The sequence below is a fragment of the Scylla paramamosain genome, unplaced genomic scaffold, assembly GCF_035594125.1.
Source record: "Scylla paramamosain isolate STU-SP2022 unplaced genomic scaffold, ASM3559412v1 Contig7, whole genome shotgun sequence".
Classification (NCBI taxonomy): domain Eukaryota; kingdom Metazoa; phylum Arthropoda; class Malacostraca; order Decapoda; family Portunidae; genus Scylla; species Scylla paramamosain.
In genome coordinates, this window is record NW_026973672.1 from 1,357,479 (window position 1) to 1,383,853 (window position 26,375).

Consider the following 26,375-nt stretch of genomic DNA (forward strand, 5'->3'; position numbering starts at 1 on the left):
TATATATATACCAATCGGAGTACAAAAAACTATTGAGCTTATGACAACACTAAATCAGTGCCTAATATTAGCCAGCATGAATGAAATATTTTCATATTGTTTATGCAGCTTCTTCAAATGCTGGATGCAGACACTTATTCGTATTTCATTATACCATAATTAATGGCTTATAAGACACATGGACTCAATAAGATGCACCTCAGTTTGGGCAGGCATAAAAAAAAAAAAAAAAAGGTAAGTAAACAGGTTTAAGCTCTGAATATGAAGTGGAGGGTTTCACCTGACATTTGAAGCCCTCTTATATGTATTCAGATCCTTATTAGATCTCAATATTTTACATTTAAAAAACCTTAATATTTGCTAGGACCTACCAACACTAGTACTTAGACTAATCCTGCTGTGAGATGTAAACAAATGTGGCATAGACAGTGACATTGTCAGAGGCCAGATTGTAATAAAGTTTGTACATCACATTTTTTTATCATCATTCTACAAATGATCCTAGTTGTATATTTTAGTACATTTTCAAAGCATAAGGATGTGTGAAAACAGATTCACCTTATTCTCTACAATGTATTTTTATTTGAAATATTCAGTACAAACCATCACCATGAGTCGCCCTACTTCATGACACTCTCTTCACTTATAAAATCTTTTATTTTGTTAGGTAGTAAGCTATTTTTAAGAATGCAATAGTTTCTCATTAGCTTCAAGTTTTGTTGAACATGTATGCAAGGTAAGAATCTTAAAAGATAGGTACAATTCCAGTTGTATGGAGGTGTGTCTTACCTCAAGGAATAATGGCATCATACTAAGAAACGCAGTGAATCCTGCAATTGTCACCAGGTTTGGTTTGCAACCAACTGCAAGTTTGTTTTGGTACATGAAATGTAAGAGTCATCACCTAATTTCTTCCTGACTGGTGTTATTTTATGTGAATTACTAGTAAGTATGACCTGTTATGCATTGTTATCTTGTAAAAAAGAATTGTTTTTGTGGTATAGAATTGATCATCACTTTGTTTATGTATGTGAAGATGTTTGGGATTTGATCGAAGGGCCACTGTTGCCACAGACTTACCACTGGCCACTGTCCCAAAGCTGAACCTTTGTCTTATAAGATGCAGGCTCATTTTCTGAGACATTTTTGGGGGAGAAAAAAGGTGCGTTTTATGTCATCAAAAATAATATTTTGCTCATTCGTAGATATCATTTGCAAGACTTCCAAAATAATGTTAATGATTGCATACATATTTTAAACATTTGCAACATGCATTCTGGAGCCAGTTCCCACCCAGTCCTTCTCACCACCTCTCCCACCACACTGCTCTTCTCCACTCAGTGTTATTACTCCACATCCACAGGCCATCACTAGCAGACCTCTTGGGTGGTTTCCAAGACCCCAGCTTGGCCTTCAAGACACTTAACCATACCAGGGTCTTCCTCCAGCAGCTCACCAGAATATAACTGGATAACTTGCCTGCTGCCAGCACCTCCAGGCCTCTAGAGGTTGTGGCACCACAGCCTGCACAGCCCCTCAAATCCCCAACAAGAACAAGAACACAACAGGGTAGTGGGAGTGATGGCTTCAAGACACACTGCCACTGTACAGGGCAGCTGTTACTCTTGTACATCATGTGCTGCTTACAAGACTGTGCCTAAAAATCTGAGAGGAAAAAGTAAAAGCTCACAGGACTGGTTGACGAGACAGCTAAATGACCCTTATGTGAAGTTGTGACCAAGCAACATCAGCACAGGTGAGTCTCAGCCCTCTCTTTTACCTCTTCCTTTCCCACATTAGCCATCTTCCCACTCCCTCCCCAGGAAGGCCCCTATGATCATTAGCCAATGCAAGACACTGCAATAGAGTGACAGTGTATACCTGTTTTTTGGGGCCACTTCTTGGTAAACATGTTGATCATGATAATTTTTCAGACTGAGATAAATTTTTTTACTGCTCAAAATATTATGCTTTTTCAAAAAGAGATAGTGACATTGAATAATCTTAGCTATAGCAGCTCCTCATGAAGCAGCTAAATTATGTGGATATTGGTGATGAATACATACTGTACAATATGGCTGTGAGGGTTGTTTTAGGGTCACTCACGGTTACATTAGTGACGTGATCCATCGTACACTGCGTCACAAATTGTAAGTCCATGCTGACAGGGTTTACTTGGAGAGATATAGTGTGATGCATGTGTTCGTATGTTTGTTTCCAGTATGTAATGATGCATGCTCTCTTGCATCTCTTTTGTTCAGCAAATGAGAACTGTACTTTTAATGACATTAGAATGTCGTTAAATGTCACTTACTTCCAGGCAATGCATCATTTATTTTCAGCCAGTCACCTGAGTGCAGTGCACACAAATTTAAATACTTGGATTTTATCATGCAGTTCCATAAGCAAGGCATACAATTCTTAAGATTGCACAGTGTTTTGCCAAAATTAGTTGAGTGCTGAACAATCGATGGCACCAGTACCCTTTGAGGATGAGGAAGAGGAGGTCTGCAAACCACACCTTGGACTCTTTATTTTTTCTATTAAGGTTTAGGTCTGGTTATGTTAGGTTAATGTCCTTAACCCATAAACTGCAACATTTATCATATGATGAACAGCATGTAACTGTGACTTACATCATATGATATGAAGGCTCTTTTTAATCTTGGCAGCCTGTATTTTGCACCCATATGTCTTGAAATGATGTTTGGCAACTCAGAGTGAGCGAGCCCACACTCTCTCTCTCTCTCTCTCTCTCTCTCTCTCTCTCTCTCTCTCTCTCTCTCTCTCTCTCTCTCTCTCTCTCTCTCTCTCTCTCTCTCTCTCTCTCTCTCTCTCTCTCTCTCTCTCTCTCTCTCTCTCTCTCTCTCTCTCTCTCTCTCTCTCTCTCTCTCTCTCTCTCTCTCTCTCTCTCTCTCTCTCTCACTTCCATGTGTGTGTGTGTGTGTGTGTGTGTGTGTATATTTACCTAGTTGTGTGTATCTAGTTGTGGTGTACGGGAGGGGAGTAATCTCATAGTACAGCGTCTCTATATCTATCAGTTTGGTTTTAAAAGCACTGACAGTTTCGGCATTGACAACGTCTTCACTGAGTTCATTCCATTTGTTCTCATTTCAGTGAGGAAAACTATACTTCTTAATGTCTCTTCTACAGTTAACTTTCTTCAACTTCTTGCTGTGACCCCTTGTACTCTCTGTGTCTAAATTTATAAAAACCTTCTTTCTTCACATTTTCCATACCATTTATCATTCTATAGATGTTTATTAAATCTCCTCTCTCTCTCCTATTTTCAAGGGTAGGAATTTCCAACATTCTTAATCTCTCTTCATAGGTCAATTTACTCAACTCTGAAACCATCTTAGTGACTGCTCTTTATGCTTTTTCTAATTTTATAATATTCCTCTTTGTATGATGAGACCACACCACTGCTGCATATTCCAATCTTAGTCTTATCATGGAAATCAACAACTTTTTATCATTTTTTCTTCCAATTATGAGTGCCATTCTTATTCTTTTTAACAATTTCACTGTCTCCAGTAATTTTATCAATGTGTCAAATTTTCAGTAACTGTTACTCCCAAATCTACTTCCTCTTTTGACTTCTTTAACTTCACACCATCCATATCATAATAATATTGTATTCTTTTCTTACTCTTACCAAACTCCATTACTTTGCATTTACTGAAATGGAATTCCATTTGCCAAGATTTACTCCATCTATTTATCTTATTTACATCATCTTGCAGTACCATACAGTCATTTACATTATCTATCCTTCTCATCAGTTTAGCATCATCTGCAAATAAGTTCATATAACTATCTGTTTCTTCATTTATGTCGTTCACATATATTACAAACTTTATCGGTCCTAAATCTGACCCCTGTGGGACACCACTAGTTACTTTTAGCCAAGATGAATTCTGTTCTTGTATTACAGTTCTCATCTCTCTATCATCCAGATAATCCTCCATTCACTCCAGCTGTCTTCCTCCAAATTTTCCATAATTTTTTAATCTTCCTTAGCAATCTTTGGGATGTACTTTGCTTTCTTCAAGTCTAAGTAGACACCATCCGCCCATCCGTCTCTCTCCTGCACAATATTAACTATCCTTGAATGAAAGGACAGTAAGTTTATGGAGCATGATCTTCCCCTTTTAAATCCAAATTGACAATTTACTAAAACTTCATCTTTTTCCAGGTGTTCCATCCATCTTTCCTTTATTGTTCTTTCACATAATTTTCCTTCAGGAGGAGGCAGTAGACACCTGCTAAAACAATAATTACTCCCAGTGAGGTCTAAAGCACTGGATCAGGGGGTACTGTGAACTTATCATTAAACCTACCTGTGATCTCACTGAACTTTTCCTTTTGTGTCTCACAACACAAGGGGGCAGTCACAGCCTGCCCTATAAAGACAACTCTCTTCCTCCACACAAAACTACAAGCACCTAATAACACACACAACCTTCACTCAAAATTTCAAAATTCATGGCAACTCCTACACCAGCTTTGGAGTCCTCATCTGGGGAGGGGACCACAAATGTCCCCTGGTTGGACTGCTCTGCTGATGACGCCCCTAAGTATCTTGACACCCCCTCAATTTTTTCTTCATTTACTTCTGCAACATTTGTGATCTAAGATCTAATTTTCAGTCTGTAGAACACCACCTCTCCTCTTCTAAACATCATCTTCTTTTCCTCACTGATACTCAGGTGCCTGAGGCAACTGACAGTAGCCCTTTTTCTGTTCCCTCCTACTTTCTCTATCCTCATTTTCAATCCAAAGCTGGATGTTGCATTTATGTGCGCAACAATTTAACCTGCTCTCATGTCCATGCTCTTGAATCTTCCGAGTTTTCCACTATCTGGCTACGACTACAGAATCACTCTCAAACTAAATTTATCTGTGCTGTATATCTCTCACCTAACTCCTCTGATTATAAGAAATTCTTTGACTACTTAACTTCCAAAGTGGAGCACATTCTGACACTCTTCCCTTTTTGCAGAGATCTCCATTCTTGGAGACTTCAGTGTTCACCACCAGCTTTGGCTTTCCTCTCCCTTCACTGACCATCCTGGTGAATTAGCCTTCAACTTTGCTATGCTCTACGACCTAGAGCAATTGGTGCAACACCCTACTTGTATTTCTGACCGTCTTGGAGATATGCCCAACATTCTTGACTTCTTCCTGACCTCTAATCCTTCTGTTTATGCTGTCACCCTCTCTATTCCATTGAGCTCCTCCGATCACAGTCTCATATCTGTATCTTGTCCTATCACTCCAATCCCTCCTCAGCATCCCCCTAAGCAAAGGTGCCTCTGGCATTTTGCCTCTGCTAGTTGGGGGGACCTGAGGAGGTATTTTGCTGATTTTCCTTGGAATGACTACTGCTTCTGTGTCAGAGACCCGTCTTTGTGCGCTGAATGCATAACAGAGGTGATAGTGTCTGGCATGGAGGCATACATTCATTCCTCTCTCTTTTTCTCGGACTAAACCTTCCAAACCTTGGTTGAACACAGCTTGTTCTCGTGCTATACATGATAGAGAGGTGGCCCACAAAAGGTACTTAGCCTTCCATCACCAGAATCTCATGCACTTTATATTTCTGTCCGGAACCATGCCAAATCTGTTCTCCATCTAGTCAAAAACTCCTTCATTAATAGAAAGTGTCAAAATTTTTCAAGATCTAACTACCCTCATGACTCTCTGACATCTAGCCAAAAATATCTCCTGGCATCTAGCCAAAAATATCTTCAATAACTTTGCTTCTTCTTCTTCTTTCCCTCCTTTATTTCAACCAGATAGCACCACTACCATCACATCTATTTCTAAAGCTGAACTCTTTGCTCAAACCTTTGCTAAAAACTCTACCTTGAACGATTCTGGGCTTGTTCCTCCCTCTCCTCCACCCTCTAACTACTTCATGCTACCTATTAAAATTCTTCACAATGATGTTTTCCATGCCCTTGCTGGCCTAAACCCTTGAAAGGCTTATGGACCTGATGGGGTCCCTCCTATTGTTCTCCGAAACTGTGCCTCCGCGCTTGCACCTTGCCTAGTCAAACTCTTTCAGCACTGTCTGTCAACATCTACTTTTCCTTCTTGCTGAAAGTTTGCCTACATTCAGCCTGTTCCTAAAAAGGGCGACTGTTCTAATCCCTCAAACTACTGTCCTATTGCTTTAATTTCCTGCCTATCTAAAGTTTTTTAATCTATCCTCAACAGGAAGATACTTAAACATCTGTCACTTCACAAACTTCTATCTGATTGCCAGTATGGGTTCCGTCAAAGCCGCTCTACTGGTGATCCTCTGGCTTTCCTTACTGAGTCTTGGTCATCCTCTTTTAGAGATTTTGGTGAAACTTTTGTTGTTGCCTTGGACATATCAAAAGCTCCTGATAGAGTCTGGCACAAAGTCTTGATTTCCAAATTACCCCCCTATGGCTTCTATCTTTCTCTCAAGTTTCCTTTCTGACCGTTCTATTGCTGCTGTGGTAGACGGTCACTGTTCTTCTCCTAAATCTATTAACAGTGGTGTTCCTCAGGGTTCTGTCCTGTCACCCACTCTCTTTTTATTATTCATCAATGACCTTGTAAATCAAATTTCCTACCCTATCCACTCCTACGCTGATGATACCACCCTGCACTTTTCCATGTCTTTTTATAGACGTCCAACCCTTCAGGAGGTAAACATTTCATGCAGGGAAGCCACAGAACGCCTGACTTCTGATCTTTCTAAAATTTCTGATTGGGGCAGAGCAAACTTGGTATTGTTCAATGCCTCAATAACTCAATTCCTCCATCTATCAACTCGACACAATCTTCCAGACAACTATCCCCTCTTCTTCAGTGACACTCAACTGTCCCCCTCTTCTACACTGAACATCCTTGGTCTGTCCTTTACTTATAATCTGAACTGGAAACTTCACATCTCATCTCTAGCTAAAACAGCTTCTATGAAGTTAGGTGTTCTGAGATGTCTCTGCCAGTTTTTCTCATCCCCCCAGCTGCTAACTCTGTACAAGGGCCTTATCCGTCCATGTATGGAGAATGCTTCACATGTCTGGGGAGGTTCCACTCATGCCGCTCTTCTAGACAGGGTGGAATAAAAAAGTTTTCGTCTCATCAACTCCTCTCCTCTAACTGACTGTCTTCAGCCTTTCTCATCGCCGCAATGTTGCATCTCTAGCTGTCTTCTACCGCTATTTTCATGCTAACTGCTTTTCTGATCTTGCTAACTGCATGCCTCCCCTCCTCCCATAGCCTTGCTGCACAAGACTCTTCTTTCTCTCACCCCTATTCTGTCCACCTCTCTAATGCAAGAGTTAACCAGTATACTCAATTATTGATCCCTTTCTTTGGTAAACTCTGGAACTCCCTGTCTGCTTCTGTATTTCCACCTTCCTATGAATTGAATTCCTTCAAGAGGGAGGTTTCAAGACACTTATCCTTCAATTTTTTTTACTTTTCTGGGACTGGCATCTCGGTGGGCTTTTTTTTTTTTTATTGGATTTTCGTTGCCCTTGGCCAGTGTCCCTCCTACATAAAAAAAAAAAAACACTATTCAAGGACACTGGTCTATATTTTAGTGTATTTTCCTTATTTCCTCTTTTGTATGTTGGTGTAATATTTGTTCTTTTCCAGTCTTTTGGTTCTCTTCCCTGTGATAGTGATGTCACCACTAGACTGAATTTTATCAGGCAGTTGTTCTGTACATTCCTTCAATATCTTGTTTGGTACTCCATCTGGATCAGATGCTTTAATTACTTCAAGTTCTTCCATCATTTTAAGTATTTCCTCATAACTGACTGGGACTGCACTCAGTATATATCTCACCAACTTATCCCTTCCAGCATCAAACTCCCCTTCCACAGTAAATAACAATCTGAAACTATTGTTCATAACCTCCACCATGTCCTGTTTGGTTTCATTTATACACTTATCTTTTATATCTCTTTTATAGTTTCTTCTCTCCATTCTTATTATCTCAATGTACTTGTTTCTAGCATCAATATATTCCTCCCATCTGCTCTCAGTTTTCCTCTTCTTCCATCTATTCCAACCATTTGATTTACAATTTGTAGTTTCTTTGCATTATGTATTGAACCATTCTTTACCCTTTCTACATCTCACTCCTCCTTTAGGTACAAATTTCTCCACAGCAGAATTATATTTCCTTATAAATTCATCTCATTTTCTGGAACATCTACATCTTCAAAGTCTTTCCAGCCCATGGCAACAAACTACTTTCTTAATTTTTCAAAATCATCTTTACTATATTTAAATCTTCTTACCTTATAATTTTCATCAGTGATTACATTTTCATTTTTCAAATTAAATTCCATCAACATGTGGTCACTTTTACCTAGAGGGCTATCATAGTGTATTGTTTCAATAATTTCCATGTCCTTGGTAAACACTAAATCAAGTCTTGATGGTTTATCTCTTCCACTAAATCTTATATCACAGTCTACCCACTGAGTCATCAAGTTTTCCACTGTTCAGGTTAACAGTCTATTACTCCATGAGGTCTCACTTCTATTAGTTGTCAGTGTTTCCCACTTTATCTCCTTACAATTAAAATCACCAACAATAACTATATCACTACTTTCCATCACTATCTTTTCAAGACCTTTTAACACATCTACCAACGTCTCTTCGTGTTCTTCTTTTTGCCAAGCATTGGTCACAGGTGGCACATACACTCCTACATAATTCATTATCCTTTCTTTTCCACTTCTAATCATCACTTGTAGAATTTCAGACTTGTCTTCACTTTTTATTACCCTCTCCACTTCAACACACTTTTTAATCAGAATGATCACTCCCCCCTCCTCCCTTGTCACTTCTGTTTTTCATCCATAAATCATATTTACCAGTGTCAGGAGTTCCCCATTCATTTTTCCATTTTGTCTCACATAATGCAGCAACATCCGGTGCGGTTCTGTTTAATAACTCATTTAATTCCATCTTTGTTGACATTAATCCATTTACATTAGTATAACATACTGTTTGATGTACCATTTCTTTATTCTCATGTCTCTTACTCTTCAGAAAAACTTCTCTTTTTGTTGTTTGTCTTTTTGTTTAGCCTCATTTATCAGCTCCTTTTGCTTCAACCTTTCAATCTCATCCATATCCCTGTTTATCCATACATTTTTATATTCTTCATCTCCAGACAACCTCCAAGACCCACTAATTACCTCTTCTGCTTGTACCTACATTGCAAACTTTGTGTGTGTGTGTGTGTGTGTGTGTGTGTGTGTGTGTCAGATATACACACAGCTCTGCAACACACACTTGTGCACACACACACACACACACACACACACACACACACACACACACACACACACACACACACACACACACACACTGCACCCAAATCAGGCAGTTAAAAAATTAAAGACCTGTTGTTGTTTGAGATCCCTTACCACTCCCTGTACTCTCCTTTTGTCTCATCCCACAGGCATTGTCCATGATGCTTCCTTTGTTGTGGTTCCATCATGGCAGGCATGGAAGTGCCTCTCACTGCATCACCGCCTCATGATCATTGAGAGCATGGACACAGACACTGAGGTGCGGCGCCTCTCCCCCATCACCCTCATTGCCAACACAAGCCACTTTTTTTTTTTATCTTGTCCTTATAAATCTATTTACCAGATTGTCAATTCCACATGGGATTTTTTGTGAGTGTTACTAATGCCTTCTCCTCCTCCTCCTCCTCCTCCTCCTCCTCCAGGCCCTAGTGGGTACGTGGACCTCCTCAATGGACAGATGGACAGAGGCTGGTGTGCTGGCTACATGTATCAGGAGCAAATCTCAACCTTCTTCTCTGTTGTGGCAACAGGGATGACATATGAGATGGCCATGACCAGCATGCCCCTTCAGGTACTGCTGTGGTGCTTGTAATGGTGTTGTAGTGGTTGTAATGGTGGTAGTAGTAACAGTAGACAGTGATTGTAGCTATGGTAATAGTAGTTGTAGTAATTTTCAGTGGTATAATAATAATAGTAATTGGAGATAAACAGCAGGCAATTTACACCAATCTTTTTGACGCATAACCTAACATCATTTAACCCAGCCTAACCTCACAACCTAGCACAATCTCACCCAACACTAAGCCAACCTAATCTAACTTAACCCAATCAATTATTATTTCAGGAGCTGCATCTCTAACCTAACCTCACCACACTGACCCTCCACTCACATCACATCTTCAGGTGCTGCGTCTGCACCTGCCACACAGTCCATCCTCTGAGGCCGTTGTCCTGCTCATCTTCCCAAAGCCTCAGCGTTATGACACCTATGTGGATGGTGTCTTTGTTCCCCCAGCCAACCTCAACACCTCTGCAGCCGGCTACAAGCTGTTGCCTGAGAACCCCACCCATCCTCAGGCTTTCCTTCCCATGTTGGACAATGTAAGGGATGGCTGTGTGCTGTGTTGTGTTGTGTCGTGTTGTGTTTGGAATGTAAGGAATGACTGTGTGTTGTGTTGTGTAGGGAATATAAGGAATGGCTGTGTGTTGTTTTGTGTTGTTTGAGGCACTGGAGCTCTGTACTTTGCCCTGTCAGTTTGGGGCAAAGGACCAACTGCTCTGCCTTGTCTCTTCCTGCTGGTAACAGAACAACCACTCAGCCTTGTCTCTTCCTGTCAGTTTTGTCATGCCTCCCTATCTGTTTAGTTTTGTCATGCCTCTCACTGTCAGTTTTGTTATGCCTTTCTCAATTTTGTCATGTCCCCATGTCAGTTTTGTTGTGCCTCCCTGTCAGTTTTGTCATGCCTCCCTCTCAGTCTTGTCATGTCTCTCCATGTCAGTTTTGTCATGCCTCCCTCTCAGTCTTGTCATGTCTCTCCATGTCAGTTTTGTCAGGCCTCCCTGTCAGTCTTGTCATGTCTCTCCCTGTCAGTTTTGTCATAGCTCTCCCTGATAGTTTTAGGCAAGGGAAACACTATTATGCCATGCCTGTCTCTGTTGCCACCTCTCCAGCTCACCCAGACCCTCCCCTGCAGGCAATGGGGACCAGCTTCTTCCAGCGCAGTGCTAAGTTGGTCCATGTGGTGCTGTGTGAAGGCCGCATCCTTGACATCAAGACCACACCCATGATCACCCTCACCAGTGGCCTCATGGTGAAGGAAGATGAATTTTATGAGCAGAACTTGGTGTTGAATCTGGCCAGCCTGTTTGAGGTATCCCCAAACAACATCAGGGTCATCAGTGTTATGCAGGAGCTCTCCAAGAGACAGCAGGGAAGGCTGGAGGTGGGCACAGTGAGGATGCATGTTGGGTCTGGTCTGTGTTGAGTCTGACTGTGGTGGGTGCAGCTGTGTTCAGTGTGGCTGTGTTGAGTCTGGCTTTGTTGGATCTGTGTGTTGTGCATGGCAGTGTTGGTCTGTGTGTTATGTGTGACCATGTTGTTTGTGGCTGTTGGGTGTGGCTGTGTTTGGTGTGGCTGTCTGGGCTGCCTGGTCTCCCTTACTAGTAGAAGCTCAACATGCAAGACTTATTCTCAAATGTTTGGGAGTCTCAACTAATTGGAGATCTAATGGAATTTATCTGAGTTTTCAAGGTAATTTTTATGACACTTGTGATAGGGAATGATCTCACCATGAAAGGGCAGGATTAAACCAGTTTATGCTGTGAGGCTTTGCTGTGGAAGTATGTGGACAGCTGTGGTGTGCCTAAGCTCTTGGGATGTAGCAGGGTGGTCCACAAGACTGTCCCATTACACTAGGAGCCAACGGAGCTAAGAGTGTGAGTGATGTGTGCAGGAGTGTGTGGTGCTTTGTGTGGGCCATCCTGTGTGGGATTGCCAGCCTGGTATATAGATAGATGGATAGTGGTAGTTTAACAAGGACTGTGCCAAATGAATGGGAAAGTTGCCTATGAGATTCTTACTATTCATTATATCTGAAAATAATTACTAAAGAGAACAAAATGTTTAAAAATACAACTTAAATTTACTTAGGCTGAAGTGGCCAGTGCTCACACTACAAGCCTGAATGGTGAGGAGGAGGAGGGAGCAATTGGTGGGGAGGTGATTCCCTACAAGAAGCTGGTGCAGAGTCTGGAGAAGGCCGTCAATAGATTCCAGGATGGATCATGCAGCAACTGTGCCTCTCTCTCTTGGTAAAGTGAACCTCTGCTCTTTGTTCCTTTGTGATCTTATGTTGTCTCTTCCTCCAATGCTTCCTCTTAAGGCAAACACTACTCTGTCTCTTTACTGCCTTGAGTCATCTCTCACTCCTGTAACTCCTTTTGATAAAATAACACTGTTCTCTGCCCCTTTACTGCCTTGAATCATGTCCTCCTGCACTTTGTCATCAGCTGAACCATTAACAGAGGTAGTGTGTTCCTCCAATACCCACCTCTCTTCCTCAGGTGAGTGACTCCATCGAGCCACCACCCAAGGAAGCCCCTCCAAAGGCCACAGAGGAGGAAGGCAGTGTTGTCATTCTGGATGCCAAGCTGTTCTGCAAGCAGCAGGAGAAGGAGGTGGCAGAGAAGATCAAGGAGAGCCTGGCAGTGACTGAGTATGCCAAGCCATCCAGTGCATTGGTGCTGAGTGGTGTGTCCAGCAGTGTGGTGCAGTACACAGTGTTTGAAATGCAGCTGTCCTTTACTGTGCTGGATACAGAGGTGTGTGTGTAGTTGTAGTATACAGGGACTAAGCTACACACCTCTGGTTCTGTCTCCTCCTTTATTCATCCATCAGTTTATGTACATTTCTTTTCTCTCTCACCTTTGTTTTTCTACTTGTGATAAACAGGGGCTGGGCTACATTCCTTATCCCATCTCTGTATTCATTCAGTTCTTGTGTGTGTGTGTGTGTGTGTGTGTGTGTGTGTGTGTGTGTGTGTGTGTGTGTGTGTGTGTGTGTGTGTGTTTACCTAGTTGTATTTACCTAGTTGTGAAATACAGGACAAGATCCACACTAGGCTTGTGCCGTCCCGTCTCCATATCGACTTTTATCTAGATTTTCTTTAAATTTATGAATTGTCTTTGCACATACAGTCTCATCCTTAAGTTCATTCCACACTGTTATACTTCTGTGTGGGAAGCTATGTTTCTTGATGTCTCTTCTGCAAACACTCCTATTCAGTCTCCTTCCATGTCCTCTTGTGTCTCTAGTATCTGGTATCAAGAGGTCTTCTCTGTCCGACTTTTCCATTCTTTCCAGTATTCTATATATATAGCTATCAAATCACCTCTTTCCCTCTTTTTTTCTAGTGTAGTCAGGCCCAACCTCTTCAACCTTTCCTCATAACTATACTCTCTTAAGCTTGCAAAGATTTTAGTTGCAGCTCTGGATTCTTTCTAACTTTCTTGTATCCTTTTTCAAACTTCGACCACACTGATGCTGTGTACTCCAATCTCAGACGTATCATCGTTGTTATCAGTTTTTTATCATACCTTCATCAATATAGGAGAATGCTATCTTGATGTTTTTCAGCAGTTTATATGTTTCTCCTATAATTTTTGTTTATGTGCTTCCAAAATGATAAATTATCAGTAATAATTACTCCTAGGTCTTTTTCTTCTGATCTTATAGAGATTTCCTCATTCCCTAAGTAATAGTTGCCAACTGGTCTTTTCACACTTTTTCCAAACATCATCACACTACATTTTTTAGCATTAAACTCCATGTTCCACCTCATTAACCCTTCATTAATCTTAATTAAGTCTTGATTTAAAGCATTGCAATCCTCTTCATTTGTTACTTTCCTCATAATCTTAGCATCATGAGTGAAAATGTTCATGTAACTTTCTACACCTTCTGTCACATCGTTTACATAAACTGTGAACAAAATAGCCACTCGTTACTGTTCTCCAGTTCGACCTGCTGCCTTTAATTACTGTCCTCATTTCTCTGTTTGTCAAAAAGTCAGTCATCCACTTTAACAGTGATCCACTGAGTCCTCCAGTTTTTTCCAATTTCCATATTAGTCTTCTGTGTGGAACTTTATTGAATGCTTTTCTCAGATCTAAGTATATGCAGTTGGCCCATCCATCTCTCTCTGGCACTATATCTATTACTCTTGAGTAGAAATATATCAAATTTGTGACATAAGATCTCCCTTTTCTGAAACCAAACTGTTTCTCTGTTATCACCTTGTTGTCTTCTAGGTATTTCACCCATCTGTTCTTGATAATCTTTTCACAAATCTTTGCCACCACACTTGTGAGTGATACAGGTCTATAATTTAATGGATCTTCTTTACTTCCAGTCTTGTGGATTGGGGTAATATCTGCCCATTTCCAGTCTATGGGTACTCTACCTTTTACCAGGGGGGTGCTAATTATATTGTGCAACACTGAGACTAATTGTGAGCTATGCTCTTTTAAAATCCAACTGGAGACACCATCAGGACCCATTGCTTTCCTTACATCCAGGTCTTCCAACATATTCTTTACTTCATCTACTGATGTTTTAATCTCCTTTAGGTCGGTCCCTTTTTCTAATGCTGTCCTCTCATCTCTGAAATCATTTTCCTTAGTAGACACAGAGTGGAAGTATCTGTTAAACACTTCAGCTACCTCTTCTGGGTTATCCACTATCTCTTCTCCAGCTTCTAAAGTGCTTATTTCATCTTTACTCTTTAATTTTCCATTAATGAATTTATAAAATAATTTTGGCTGGTCTTTACATTTCTCCACAACATTCTTTTCAAAATTTTTCTGCTCATCTCTGCGAGTTTTAAGAAATTCGTTCCTCTTCCTTATATAATTGTTCCACAGGTCCAGTCTCCTGTTTTTCTTCCACTTGTTCCATGCTTTTTCTCTCTCCAATCTAGGTGTTGCACATCTCCTGTTGTACCAATCCTTTTTGAAAAGGTTCTCTGTTGATCTTTTGGGTACCCATTTCTCTACTCCCTTATTATAAATGTCCAGGAAAGCTGTCCACTTTTCCTCTATGTCCTCCTTTTGAATAACCATGTTCCAATTCACTTCACTGAAATACTTCCTAAGTTGTCCTAAGTTAGTCTTGCTGTAGTTTAGCCATTCTCTTCTGTGGTCCTCTTTTCTTATACTGAGCTTATTATCCATAGCTGTGAACTGAATCAGCTCATGATCACTTTTTCCTATTGGGTTTATGTATTTAAGGTCTTCTACTATTTCTTGTTTCTAGGTGGAAATTAGATTGGGCCTTGAAGGTGCTTCATTTCATCTAAATCTTGTGTCATCTGTAACCCATTGTGTCAGGACATTTTCAATAGCCAGGTCTAGTAGCTTGTTCCCCCCATGATGGCTCACTGCCTTCCGTGGTCCAATTCTCCCAAGATATCTCTTTACAGTTAAAGTCCCCCATCAGGACTATATCGTCATTTTCCTCAAATAACTCCTTGTGTCCTTGTGTCCTCAAGCATTTTGTTATATTCATCCTCTCTCCAAGAGTTGGAATAGGGGGGAACATAAGTCACCACAATGTTACAGTATCTTACAATATTCTGTCTTAAGTTTATTTTCAATACTTCTGCCTCCTCCACCCCATATGTGACAGATTCCACTAATAAATCCTTCCTAATTAGAAGCATCACACCTCCTCCCTGTTTATTTTTTCTATTTCTCATCCAGAGGTTGTATTTTCCTTCACCAATATTTAATATATCCCTTCACTTGCCAATTTAATTTCAACAATTCCCATGATGTCCGGTTTCTCCTCTTTTAATTTCTTCGATCTCTCCAGTTAGCTCTTTTTCTTCTTGTAATGTCCCCACTAATTTTTCCACACATGTCTTTTCCTTCTTTTCTCTTTCAGTCCACTGAGGTGTATACTCTTCCTTCAGACCGAATACCACGACAGTTTTTTCTTATCCTCAGTTTCTCTCACCAAGTTTTCTTTGTTTTATAACTTGAACAACTTTTTCTGTTAGCTTTTTTGTTGTTTGCCTTTGTTTGTTCCTCCACAATTTTCCTAAAATCTATCTTTTCTTTCTCTTGTTCTTTCTTCCAATTTTCCTGTTTTACGTTTAACTCTTCCACTTTGCCTTCATATTCTATTGCTTTCTTTTCATATAAGGTTTGTTTTTTATGTAGACACCTGCCGAAACGATAATTACTCCCAGTGAGATCTAAAGCACTGTTCAGGGGGTGCTGTGAACTTATCATTAAACCCAGCTGTGACCTCACTGAATGTTTCCCTTTGTGTCTCACAACACAAGGGGCAGTCACAGCCTGCCCTCTAAAGACAACTCTCTTCCTCCACACAAAACTACAAGCACCTAATAACACACACACCCTTCACTCTAAAATTTTTAAAATTATCATGGCAACTCTTACACCAGCCTCGGAGTCCCCATCTGGGGAGGGGACCATAAATGTCCCCAGGTCGGACTGCCTTTCTGTCGACGACCCTAAGTGTCTTGACACCCCCCTCAACTTTTTCTTCATTAACTTCTGCAACATTCGTGGTCTAAGATCTAATTTTCAATCTGTAGAACACCACCTCTCCTCTTCTAAACCTCATCTTCTTTTCCTCACTGAAACTCAGGTGTCTGAGGCAACTGACAGTAGCCCCTTTTCTGTTTCCTCCTACTTTCTCTATCCTCATTTTCGATCCAAAGCTGGATGCTGCGTTTATGTGCGCAATGACTTAACTAGCTCTCGTGCCCACGCTCTTGAATCTTCCGAGTTTCCAACCATCTGGCTACGACTACAGAGTCACTCTCATACTAAATTTATCTGTGCTGTATACCTCTCTCCTAACTCCTCTGACTATAAGAAATTCTTTGACTACTTAACTTCCAAAGTGGAGCACATTCTGACCCTCTTCCCTTTTGCAGAGATCTCCATTCTTGGAGATTTCAATGTTCACCACCAGCTTTGGCTTTCCTCTCCTTTCACTGACCATCCTGGTGAACTAGCCTACAACTTTGCTATCCTCCATGACCTAGAGCAATTGGTGCAACACCCTACTCGCATTCCTGACCGTCTTGGAGATACGCACAACATTCTTGTCTTTTTCCTGACCTCTAATCCTTCTGCTTATGCTGTCACCCTTTCTTCTCCGTTGGGCTTCTCTGATCACAATCTCATATCTTTATCTTGTCCTATCACTCCAATCCCTCCTCAGGATCCCCCTAAGCGAAGGTGCCTTTGGCGTTTTGCCTCTGCCAGTTGGGGGGACCTGAGGAGGTATTTTGCTGATTTTCCTTGGAATGACTACTGCATCCAAGTCAGAGACCCGTCTTTGTGTGCTGAGCGCATAACAGAGGTGATAGTGTCTGGCATGGAGTCGTACATTCCTCACTCTTTTTCTCGTCCTAAATCTTCTAAACCGTGGTTTAACACAGCTTGTTCTCGTGCTATACATGATAGAGAGGTGGCCCACAAAAGGTACTTAAGCCTTCCATCACCAGAATCTCATGCACTTTATATTTCTGCCCGGAACCATGCCAAGTCTGTTCTCCAACTAGCCAAAAACTCCTTCATTAACAGAAAATGTCAAAACCTTTCAAGATCTAACTCCCTTCGTGATTTCTGGCATCTAGCCAAAAATATCTCCAATAACTTTGCTTCTTCTTCTTTCCCTCCTCTACTTCAACCAGATGGCACCACTGCTATCACATCTATTTCTAAAGCTGAACTCTTTGCTCAAACCTTTGCTAAAAACTCTACCTTGGGCGATTCTGGGCTTGTTCCTCCCTCTCCTCCACCCTCTGACTACTTCATGGCACGTATTAAAATTCTTTGCAATGATGTTTTCCATGCCCTCGCTGGCCTAAACCCTTAGAAGGCTTATGGACCTGATGGGGTCCCTCCTATTGTTCTCCGAAACTGTGCCTCCGTGCTTGCACCTTGCCTAGTCAAACTCTTTCAGCTTTGTCTGTCAACATCTACCTTTCCTTCTTGCTGGAAGTTTGCCTACATTCAACCTGTTCCTAAAAAGGGTGACCGTTCTAATCCCTCAAACTACCGTCCTATTGCTTTAATTTCCTGCCTATCTAAAGTTTTTGAGTCTATCCTCAACAGGAAGATTCTTAAACATCTGTCACTTCACAACCTTCTATCTGATCGCCAGTATGGGTTCCGTCAAGGCCGCTCTGCTGGTGATCTTCTGGCTTTCCTTACTGAGTCTTGGTCATCCTCTTTTAGAGATTTTGGTGAAACTTTTGCTGTTGCCTTGGACATATCAAAAGCTTTTGATAGAGTCTGGCACAAAGCTTTGATTTCCAAGCTACCCTCCTACGGTTTCTATCCTTCTCTCTGTAACTTCATCTCAAGTTTCCTTTCTGATAGTTGTCTGGAAGGTTGTGTCGAGTTGATAGATGGAGGAATTGAGTTTTTGAGGCATTGAACAATACCAAGTTTGCTGCTGTGGTAGACGGTCAGTGTTATTCTCCTAAATCTATTAACAGTGGTGTTCCTCAGGGTTCTGTCCTGTCACCAACTCTCTTCTTATTATTCATTAATGATCTTCTAAACCAAACTTCTTGTCCTATCCACTCCTACGCTGATGATACCACCCTGCACTTTTCCACGTCTTTTCATAGACGTCCAACCCTTCAGGAGGTAAATATAGCACGCAGGGAAGCCACAGAACGCCTGACTTCTGATCTTTCTAAAATTTCTGATTGGGACATAGCAAACTTGGTATTGTTCAATGCCTCAAAAACTCAATTCCTCCATCTATCAACTCGACACAACCTTCCAGACAACTATCCCCTCTTCTTCAATGACACTCAACTGTCCCCCTCTTCTACACTGAACATCCTCGGTCTGTCCTTTACTTATAATCTGAACTGGAAACTTCACATCTCATCTCTACCTAAAACAGCTTCTATGAAGTTAGGTGTTCTGAGACATCTCCGCCAGTTTTTCTCACCCCCCCCCAGCTGCTAACTCTCTACAAGGGCCTTATCCATCCATGTATGGAGTATGCTTCACATGTCTGGAGGGGTTCCACTCATACTGCTCTTCTAGACAGGGTGGAATCAAAAGCTTTTTGTCTCATTAACTCCTCTCCTCTAACTGACTGTCTTCAGCCTCTCTCTTACCGCCGCAATGTTGCATATCTAGCTGTCTTCTACCGCTATTTTCATGCTAACTGCTCTTCTGATCTTGTTAACTGCATGCCTCCCCTCCTTCCGCAGCCTCGCTGCACAAGACTTTCTTCTTTCTCTCACCCCTATTCTGTCCACCTCTCTAATGCAAGAGTTAACCAGTATTCTCAATCATTCATCTCTTTCTCTGGTAAACTCTGGAACTCCCTGCCTGCTTCTGTATTTCCACCTTCCTATGACTTGAATTCCTTCAAGAGGGAGGTTTCAAGACACTTATCCACCAATTTTTGACCACTGCCTTAACCCTTTTACGGGACTGGCATTTCAGTGGGCATTTTTTTTTTATTGATTTTTGTTGCCCTTGGCCAGTGTCCTTCTTATATAAAAAAAAAAAAAATATGCACCTCTCCACACCCCCTTCTCGGTGATCAAAGTTTCAATCATCTTCTCCATCTTGTCAAATCTATCCTTCATATCCTTCATTTCAGTTTCCAGTGTGATAATTCTCCTTCTCATCATTGCTTTCCCGACCCTTCAGTCCTCTTCCCCAAATCCCGAGGTCTCTCTGTCTAGCCTTCGAGACGGTCCCCATTGGCATAAACAACATAGTGGGGACTGAAGTAGACCCCTCTTCACCGCTCATTATAACAATTTAACTGCTTTGGAGATGGAACAGCAACGAGTAGAACCAGTGTGAACTCTCATACTCTGTATTTCCACTAGGGCAACTCTCAGTGTGGTAGATGGCTGGATTTTTAGTGTGTGTGTGTGTGTGTGTGTTTAGTAAACTTTCAGGCCTTTTTGGTTCCCATGAAAGGACTCAAAGATACACCAATAATTATTCTCTCTCTCTCTCTCTCTCTCTCTCTCTCTCTCTCTCTCTCTCTCTCTCTCTCTCTCTCTCTCTCTCTCTCTCTCTCTCTCTCTCTCTCTCTCTCTCTCTCTCTCTCTCTCTCTCTCTCTCTCTCTCTCTCTCTCTCTCTCTTCACTTCTCTTCTCTTGCAGGGTGCACCCACCAGTGACCTGGGCCACAAGAGTGATCCCTCGCAGGTCACGGCAAGTCTCTTGGGAGGTCCGCCAGGTGCCATCGTCATGGGCACCACAACAGTTCCCAACAGGAATGGCACTGCCATCTTCACCAACCTGTCTGTCAGCAAGCCCAGGGAAGGCTACAACCTCACTTTCACCATCACCTACCCCAGCTATGCTCCAGCCCTCACCACCACCCTGGAGGGGACCTTCAGGTAGGTGCAGGTCTTTATTTATGTAAGAGGGGGACTGGTCAAGGGCAACAAAAAGTTTAAAAAAGCCCAATGAGAGTGCCAGTCCCTAAAGAGAGGTCAAAAAGAACCATCCAAAGCTGGAGCACAAGTGTCTGGTGTAAGAACAGAAGAATAAGAAAATAAGTGAAGCTGTAAGAAGCCATCAGGCCTACACATGGCAGTCCCTGTACAAAGCATGCTTACCTATTTCCACCTATCAACATCATTCATAAATTTGTGTAATCCTCTTTTAAAGGTCACTAAATAATCAGCTTCATTACTGAGTCCATTCCATTCATCCACCACTCTATTTAAAAACCAATTCCTTCCTATCTCTTTTAAATTTAACTTAATCAGGGTACATTAATGGTGTCTCTAGGGATTAGACCTTGACAGGATACTGAGGGAAATGCAAGTCTGACATACCAAAAAGGAGAGAAAAGGATCTCAGTATTTACCAAGATACAATTACTATTGGAGTCACATAAGTGATCTAATAGTTGGTCTTCTTTTGGTCTCCCCTCAGTGCATAAGTGATGTAATAGTTGGTCTTCTTTTGGCCTCCCCTCAGCTTGACACAGATGAGTGCAGCAATGGTCCTGCAGCAGCCCAGCATAGTGCAGGCTGGACAACCCACCACCATCACTGTTCACTTTGTTGACAAGGACTCTGGCTTGGTGCTTAATGGCCTGGCTTTCAAGGTGAGGAGACAGACAGGCATGATTGACTTAAATGTTGCATATAAAGAGTAATAAAATAATATAATCTTTGTTAACATGATGTGAGGAAGTGAGGAGACAGACAGGAATGATTTTTTTTTTTTTTTTTTTTTTTATAGAGTAATAAAACAATATAATTTATGTTATTGTTCAGTTTGTTGACAAAGATTCTGGATTGTAGTTTGATGGCAAGGCATTGAAGGTGAGGAGATGACAAAATCAAGTTAAATTTTTTGGGATAGCGTAATGAAACAATATTAATTCTGTTATCAAGAGGCATTCAGTTTGTTGACAAGGACTCTGGCCCAGTGCTTGGATGGCAAGACTTTAAAGGTGTGGTAGACAGGAATAATCGATTCAAGTTTATTTTTTGCATACATGCATGAAGTAATAAAGCAATATTATTTCTATTATCATGATACATTCATTCAGCTTGTTTACAAAAATTCTGGCTTAATGTTTGATGGTGAGGCTTTCAAGGTGAGGAGATGGACAGAAATTACTAAGTTAATTAAGGGACTGTAATTAACTTTTTTGAATGAAAATGTGTGCAAAAAGCAACATTGGTCTGTGCACACTGAAAAATCATCCAGCACTTTGGCAACAATCTGCCAAAGTTTGAGCGGTGTGTCTGAGACATAGCTTGTTTACACTCAGGCTTTAGATTACACCTTGTGGTACTCCTTATGTTTTGCTGTTTTTCATATACTGTATCTGTTTTTTTGTGTGTGCATGATTTTTGGAGACTTTTTTTCAGATGTGTGGCATGTTATCCCTAAGTGGTGGGAGGGGAGGGAGTGGGACAGTAATTACTGGATAATGAGTTGGCCTAAGGTGAGGCCAGGGCATGTATGTACTGCCACGCTGGTGCCAGACCATCCACATGACTCATAAAATTTATGAGAGGAATTGTGTTACTATCTTCTGTGAAGACCATAACCATAGCAGAGTCTTGTAAGTACAGTCACTAGGGTGTTGTAGGGAGGTCCACAACACTGTTCCTTCCCACCAGAGACCAGTGGGCCTAAGAGTGTGAGTGATGTGTGTGTGAGTGAGTGTTGCTTTGTCTGGGATTGGTGGCCTGGTGTATAGATAAGTAGATAGATGAAGGGAGTAAAATTATACCTTCTCTGTTATCCTTCCATAAGAAAGCACAGAAGTTGAGAGGAATTGCATCTGTACTGTATTTTCTTTCCTGAGCCTCTTCTCTCTCCTCCTCAGGGCAGACATTTGTGGGCAAACTGCTGGCAAAGACTGCTGAGGGACACTTTGAGGTTATCCAGAGGTATGCCAAGTAAGAAACAGAAGAGAATGTTACAAGGAGGAGGCAGCAGGCACCTGCCAAAATGATAATTACTCCCAGTGAGGTCTAAAGCACTGGATGATGGGGTGCTGTGAACTTATCATTAAACGCAGCTGTGACCTCACTGAATGTTTCCCTTTGTGTCTCACAAGAAAAGGGGACAGTCACAGCCTGCTCTCTAAAGACAACTCTCTTCCTTCACACAAAACTACAAACATCTAATTACACACACACCCTTCACTCAATTATCATGGAGACTCCTACACCAGCCTCATAGAGTCACCATCGGGGAAGGGGACAACAAATGTCCCCAGGTCAGACTGCTCTTCTGGTATCGACCCTAAGTGTCTTGACACCGCTCAACTTTTTCTTCATTAACTCCTGCAACATTTGCAGTCTTGGATCTAATTTTCAGTCTGTAAAAACACCATCTCTCCTCTACTAAACCTCATTTTCTTTTCCTCACTGAAACTCAGGTGTCTAAGGCAACTGACATTAGCCCCATTTTTGTTCTCTCCTACTTTCTCTATCCTCATTTTCAATCCAAAGCTGGATGTTGCATTTATGTGTGCAACAACTTAACCTGCTCTCTTGCCCATGCTCTTGAATCTTCCGAGTTTTCCACCATCTGGCTACGATTACAGTCACTCTCAAACTAAATGTATCTGTGCTGTATACCTCTCACCTAACTCCTCTGACTTTAAAAAATTCTCTGACTTCTTAACTTCCAAAGTGGAGCACATTCTGACCCTCTTCCCTTTTGCAGAGGTCTCCATTCTTGGAGACTTCAATGTTCACCATCAGCTTTGGCTTTCCTCTCCCTTCACTGACCATCCTGGTGAACTAGCCTTCAACTTTGCTATCCTCCACAACCTAGAGCAATCGGTGCAACACCCTACTTGTATTCCTGACCATCTTGGAGATATGCCCAACATTATTAACCTTTTCATAACCTCTAATCCTTCTGCTTATGCTGTCACCCTCTCTTCTCTGTTGGGCTCATCCAGTCACAATCTCATATCTTTATCTTGTCCTATCACTCCATTCCTTCCTCAGCATCCCCATAAGCAGAATTGCCTCTAGGATTTTGCCTCTGCTAGCTGCAGGGACCCAAGGAGGTATTTTGCTGATTTTCCTTGGAATGACTACTGCTTCCATGTCAGAGACCTGTCTGTGTGCAGAGTACATAACAGAGGTAGTAGAGTCTGACATGGAGGTGTACATTCCTCACTCTTTACCTTCCAAATCTTGGTTTAACACAGCTTGTTCTCATGCTATACATGATAGAGAGGTGGCCTACAAAAGGTACTTAAGCCTTCCATCACCAGAATATCATGGGCTTTATATTTCTGTCTGGAACCATGCCAAGTCTGTTCTCCAACTAGCCAAAAACTCCTTCATTAACGGAAAGTGTCAAAATCTTTCAAGATCTAACTCCCCTTGTAACTTCTGGCACCAAGCCAAAAACATCTCCAATAACTTTGCTTCTCCTTTTCCTCCTTTATATCAACCGGATGGTACCACTGCTATCACATCTATCTCTAACCTAAACCTGAACTCTTCGCTCAAACCTTTGCTAAAAACTCTACCTTGGACAATTCAGGGCTTGTTCCTCCCTCGCCTCCACCCTCTGACTACTTCATGCTACCTATTAAAATTCTTCACAGTCATGTTTTCATGCCCTCCCTGGCCTAAACCCTCAGAAGGCTTATGGACCTGATGGGGTGCCTCATATTGTTCTCCGAAACTGTGCCTCTGTGCTTGCACCTTGCCTAGTCAAACTCTTTCAACTCTGTCAGCATCTACCATTCCTTCTTGCTGGAAGTTTGCCTACATTCAGCCTGTTCCTAAAAAGGGTGACTTCAAATCCCTCAAACTGCCATCCTATTGTTTTAATTTCCTGCCTATCTAAAGTTTTTTAATCAATCATCAACAGGAAGATTCTTAAACATCTTTCACTTCATAACCTTCTATCTGATCGATAGTATGGGTTCCATCAAGGCCACTCTACTGGTGATCTTTTGGCTTTCTTTACTGAGTCTTAGTCATCCTCTTATAAAGATTTTGGTGAGACTTTTGCTGTTGCTTTGGACATATTAAAAGTTTTTGATAGAGTTTGGCACAAAGCTTTGATTTCCAAACTACTCTTCTGCGCCTTCTATCCTTTTCTCTGTAACTTCATCTTAAGTTTCCATTCTGACCATTCTATTGCTGCTGTGGTAGACGATCACTATTCTTCCTTTAAATCTATTAACTGTGGTGTTCCTCAGGGTTCTGTCCTATCACCCACTCTCTTCTTATTATTCTCCAGTGACCTAAACCAAACTTCTTGTCTTATCCACTCCTACACTGATGATACCACCCTGCACTTTTCTACGTCTTTTGTAGAAGTCCAACCCTTCAGGAAGTAAAGAGTTCATGCAGGGAAGCCACAGAAAACCTGACTTCTGATCTCTCTAAAATTTCTGATTGGGGCAGAGCAAACTTAGTATTATTCAATGCCTCAAAAACTCAATTCCTCCACTTATCAACTTGACACAACCTTCCAGATAACTATCCCATCTTCAGTGACACTTAACTGTCCCCCTTTCTACACTGAACATCCTTGGTCTGTCCTTTTCTTATAATCTAAACTGGAAACTTCACATCACATCCCTAGCTAAAACAGCTCTTATGAAATTAGATTCTGAGACATCTTCACCAGTTTTTCTCATCTCCCCCCCAACTGTTAACTCTGTACAGGGGCCTTATCTGTCCATGTATGCTTCACATGTCTGGGGGGGTTCCACTTGTACTGCTCATCTAGACATTATGGAATCAAAAGCTTTTTGTCTCATCAGCTCCTCTCCTCTAACTGACTGTCTTCAGCCGGTTTCTCATCACTGCAATGTTGCATCTCTTGTTATCATCTACCGTTGTTTTCATGCTAACTGCTCTTCTAATCTTGCTAACAGCATGCCTCCCCTCCTCTGACGGCCTCGCTGCACAAGACTTTCTTCTTTCTTTCACCCCCTATTATGTTCACCTCTCTAATGCAAGAGTTAACCAGTATTCTCAATCATTCATTCCTTTCTCTGGTAAACTCTGGAACTCCCTGCCTGCTTCTGTCTTTCCACCTTCCTATGACTTGAATTCCTTCAAGAGGGAGGTTTCAAGACACTTATCCTTCAATTTTTGACTGCTGCTTTGGACCCTTTTATGGGACTGGCATCTCAGTGGGTCTTTTTATTTTTTGGTGGGGGGAGGGGGAGGGTTGTTGCCCTTGGCCAGTGTCCCTCCTAATTGAAAAAATAAATAAATAAAAATATCACCACCCATATCTTCCCAACACAAATACTGACAACAGCCCCTGTGTCAGGCTGTATGTACCAGATGAGGCCGTGTCAATGCTCACCTTTGAGAACGTCATATTTGAGGCGCCAGACGTGAGACAGCAACTCATAGCCAAGGTTGCTGTCGTCTCCGCTAGCTGGTACGTGGAGTCCTCTCGAGTATTGGTGTCAGTCTGGTAAACTCTGGAGCTCCCTGCCTGTGTCTGTACTTCCTTATACAAGACACTTCTTAAATTTAGGGTAATTCTTTTGGCTCTGTCTTCTAGAGACTGGTACCTCAGTGGGCCCTTTTATATTTATTTATTTGTTTATTTTATTTCATTTTATTTTATTTCATTTCATTTCTTTTTTTTTATTTTTTCCTCTCTCTCTCTCTCTCTCACTCTCTCCTCACTCTCTCTCTCTCTCTCTCTCTCTCTCTCTTCTCTCTCTCTCTCTCTCTCCTCTCTCTCTCTCTCTTCTCTCCTCTCTCTCTCTCTCTCCTCTCTCTCTCTCTCTCTCTCTCCCCCCTTTTTGTTGGCCTTAGCCAGAGTTCCTCTTACATAAAGGAAAGTCTTGTATACTGATGTACATACTTATGGAAGTTAGGATAAAATGTATTTGCATGTTGATGTACTGTTTATAAAGCCCAATACCTCACACTACAGACTATTAAAGATGCAGAATCCTTGCTGAACCATCACTGGAACCATGAAAACACCCCTGAAAACACCATAACAACTGAAAGTATTGGAGGTAAGAGAGAGCAAAACA

General features: G+C 41.6%; 1 protein-coding gene across 7 annotated transcripts; it reads left to right on the forward strand.

Annotated features, from left to right (window-relative positions):
- Positions 1-216: 216 nt before the first annotated feature.
- Positions 217-26,375, forward strand: LOC135096812 (uncharacterized). 7 transcript variants are annotated; one of them, XM_063998574.1, is made up of 8 exons: positions 217-945; positions 1,364-1,756; positions 9,470-9,579; positions 9,743-9,891; positions 10,224-10,421; positions 11,015-11,263; positions 11,971-12,131; positions 12,384-12,521. In XM_063998574.1, the coding sequence occupies exons 4-8, from the start codon at positions 9,778-9,780 to the stop codon at positions 12,385-12,387; spliced, it is 726 nt and encodes a 241-aa protein (XP_063854644.1). In that variant the 5' UTR covers positions 217-945; positions 1,364-1,756; positions 9,470-9,579; positions 9,743-9,777; the 3' UTR covers positions 12,388-12,521. The 7 variants fall into 7 exon arrangements, 6 of the variants coding, with proteins under 6 accessions (XP_063854644.1, XP_063854642.1, XP_063854643.1 ...); XM_063998572.1 differs by lacking the exons at positions 217-945; positions 1,364-1,756; positions 9,470-9,579; ... (1 more) ...; positions 10,224-10,421; positions 11,015-11,263 and adding exons at positions 20,012-20,250; positions 20,840-20,969; positions 22,209-22,281; positions 25,649-25,762; positions 26,270-26,375 and having other exon boundaries at positions 11,975-12,131; positions 12,384-12,641; XM_063998573.1 differs by lacking the exons at positions 217-945; positions 1,364-1,756; positions 9,470-9,579; ... (1 more) ...; positions 10,224-10,421; positions 11,015-11,263 and adding exons at positions 20,012-20,250; positions 20,840-20,969; positions 22,209-22,272; positions 25,649-25,762; positions 26,270-26,375 and having other exon boundaries at positions 11,975-12,131; positions 12,384-12,641.